Here is a 1,241-nt window from a genome sequence, read left to right as displayed (position 1 = left end):
CCATGAAGCAGGAAAGATGGGGTGCAGTCTCATTATAGAACTGAGAACTGGGGGGCCAAAAGCCTGGGTGCTGAGATTGTGGCCCAAGGACCAGCAGCATAGCATTAATATCATCTGGGAGCTTGTTTTTAGTGTTGGTGCCCTTGAGATAGTTCGAGTTCATGGAGTGTGATAGAGTAGAACTGCCTTATAAGGTTTTCTAGGTTTTAATTTTCATGGGAGCAGACTCCCCCTTGTTTTCTCCTGCAGACCCACTGATGGGTTTGAACTACCAGCTTTCCACTTAGCACTTAATTCTTAATTTACCCCACACCAGCCCTTGACTGTTAGTCTAGTGTCTACATTTTAACACCATTTGGGTGATTGATGTGCAAATGAAAGTTTGAGAAGCTCTACTCTGAGCCATTACTCTCATCTGTTCTGCAGTTCAGTGCATTTGATTAGAAGTCATTTGTGCCTTTGCTTTTCTTGGTTTTGTTTGCTTTGGTTTTATCATAAATATATCACTTCCTCCTATAGGAAACTATATTGCTGTGGGAAACATGACCCCGGTTATTGAAGTGTGGGACCTTGATATAGTGGACTCTTTAGAACCAGTCTTCACTCTTGGAAGTAAGCTATCTAAAAAGAAGAAGAAGAAAGGAAAGAAGGTAAATAACTTGATAGAGTTTTAAGCTCTAACACAGGTAGACATAAGGTAATGGGGGAGGGAGACAAGAACATACATTTTTCCAGTCAGATGTTCTTGGTGGGATAGAACAGGCAGTTACTAAGTTACTGTCCTTTCTGGTTTCAAAGAGCTAATCCAAGGGCAAATAATTGCTCATTGCATAAAGTCTTTGTTAGCCTGTTACTCTTTCTTACACAAAACAAATGACTCTCAGGTCATGTTCCTTCTTCATGCATAAGTAGCTATTCTCATTAATTTACTAGTTTTGAACTTGTCATATTCCAAAAGGGTGTCCTTAAGAGCTTTGTTTACATTGTTGTTCTTTGTCAACTTTTTTAAAAATAGTAAAGAATAGTAATTTTTAATAAGCATTTACATTCCTAAATATGAATTCTCTCTCCAGTGTTGTTTTTTGTTCTTCTTGATTTAAAAGCAGTTATACCTTTGTTGTTGTTGTTGTTATGTGCCGTCGCGTCAGACCTGACTCATAGCGACCCCTCCTTGGGTTTCCGAGGCAGTATCACTACGGAAGTAGATTGCCCCATCTTCTTTCCGAGGAGTGGCTGGTGGG

General features: G+C 39.8%; 1 protein-coding gene across 1 annotated transcript in view; it reads left to right on the top strand.

The window, feature by feature from the left end:
- Window positions 1–1,241, top strand: part of PWP1 (PWP1 homolog, endonuclein) — a 26,586-nt gene that overhangs the window by 10,921 nt on the left and 14,424 nt on the right. The window contains exon 4 of the mRNA XM_007948249.1: window positions 520–650. Within this exon, the coding sequence (XP_007946440.1) occupies window positions 520–650 (131 nt within the window). The remainder of the gene's footprint in view (window positions 1–519; window positions 651–1,241) is intronic.

The sequence above is a fragment of the Orycteropus afer genome, unplaced genomic scaffold (assembly GCF_000298275.1).
Source record: "Orycteropus afer afer isolate SDZICR_OR568_19922 unplaced genomic scaffold, OryAfe1.0 scaffold00209, whole genome shotgun sequence".
NCBI classification, from domain to species: domain Eukaryota; kingdom Metazoa; phylum Chordata; class Mammalia; order Tubulidentata; family Orycteropodidae; genus Orycteropus; species Orycteropus afer.
Note: the sequence above shows the minus strand (reverse complement) of the source record. Positions and strands in the feature narration are given on the sequence as shown.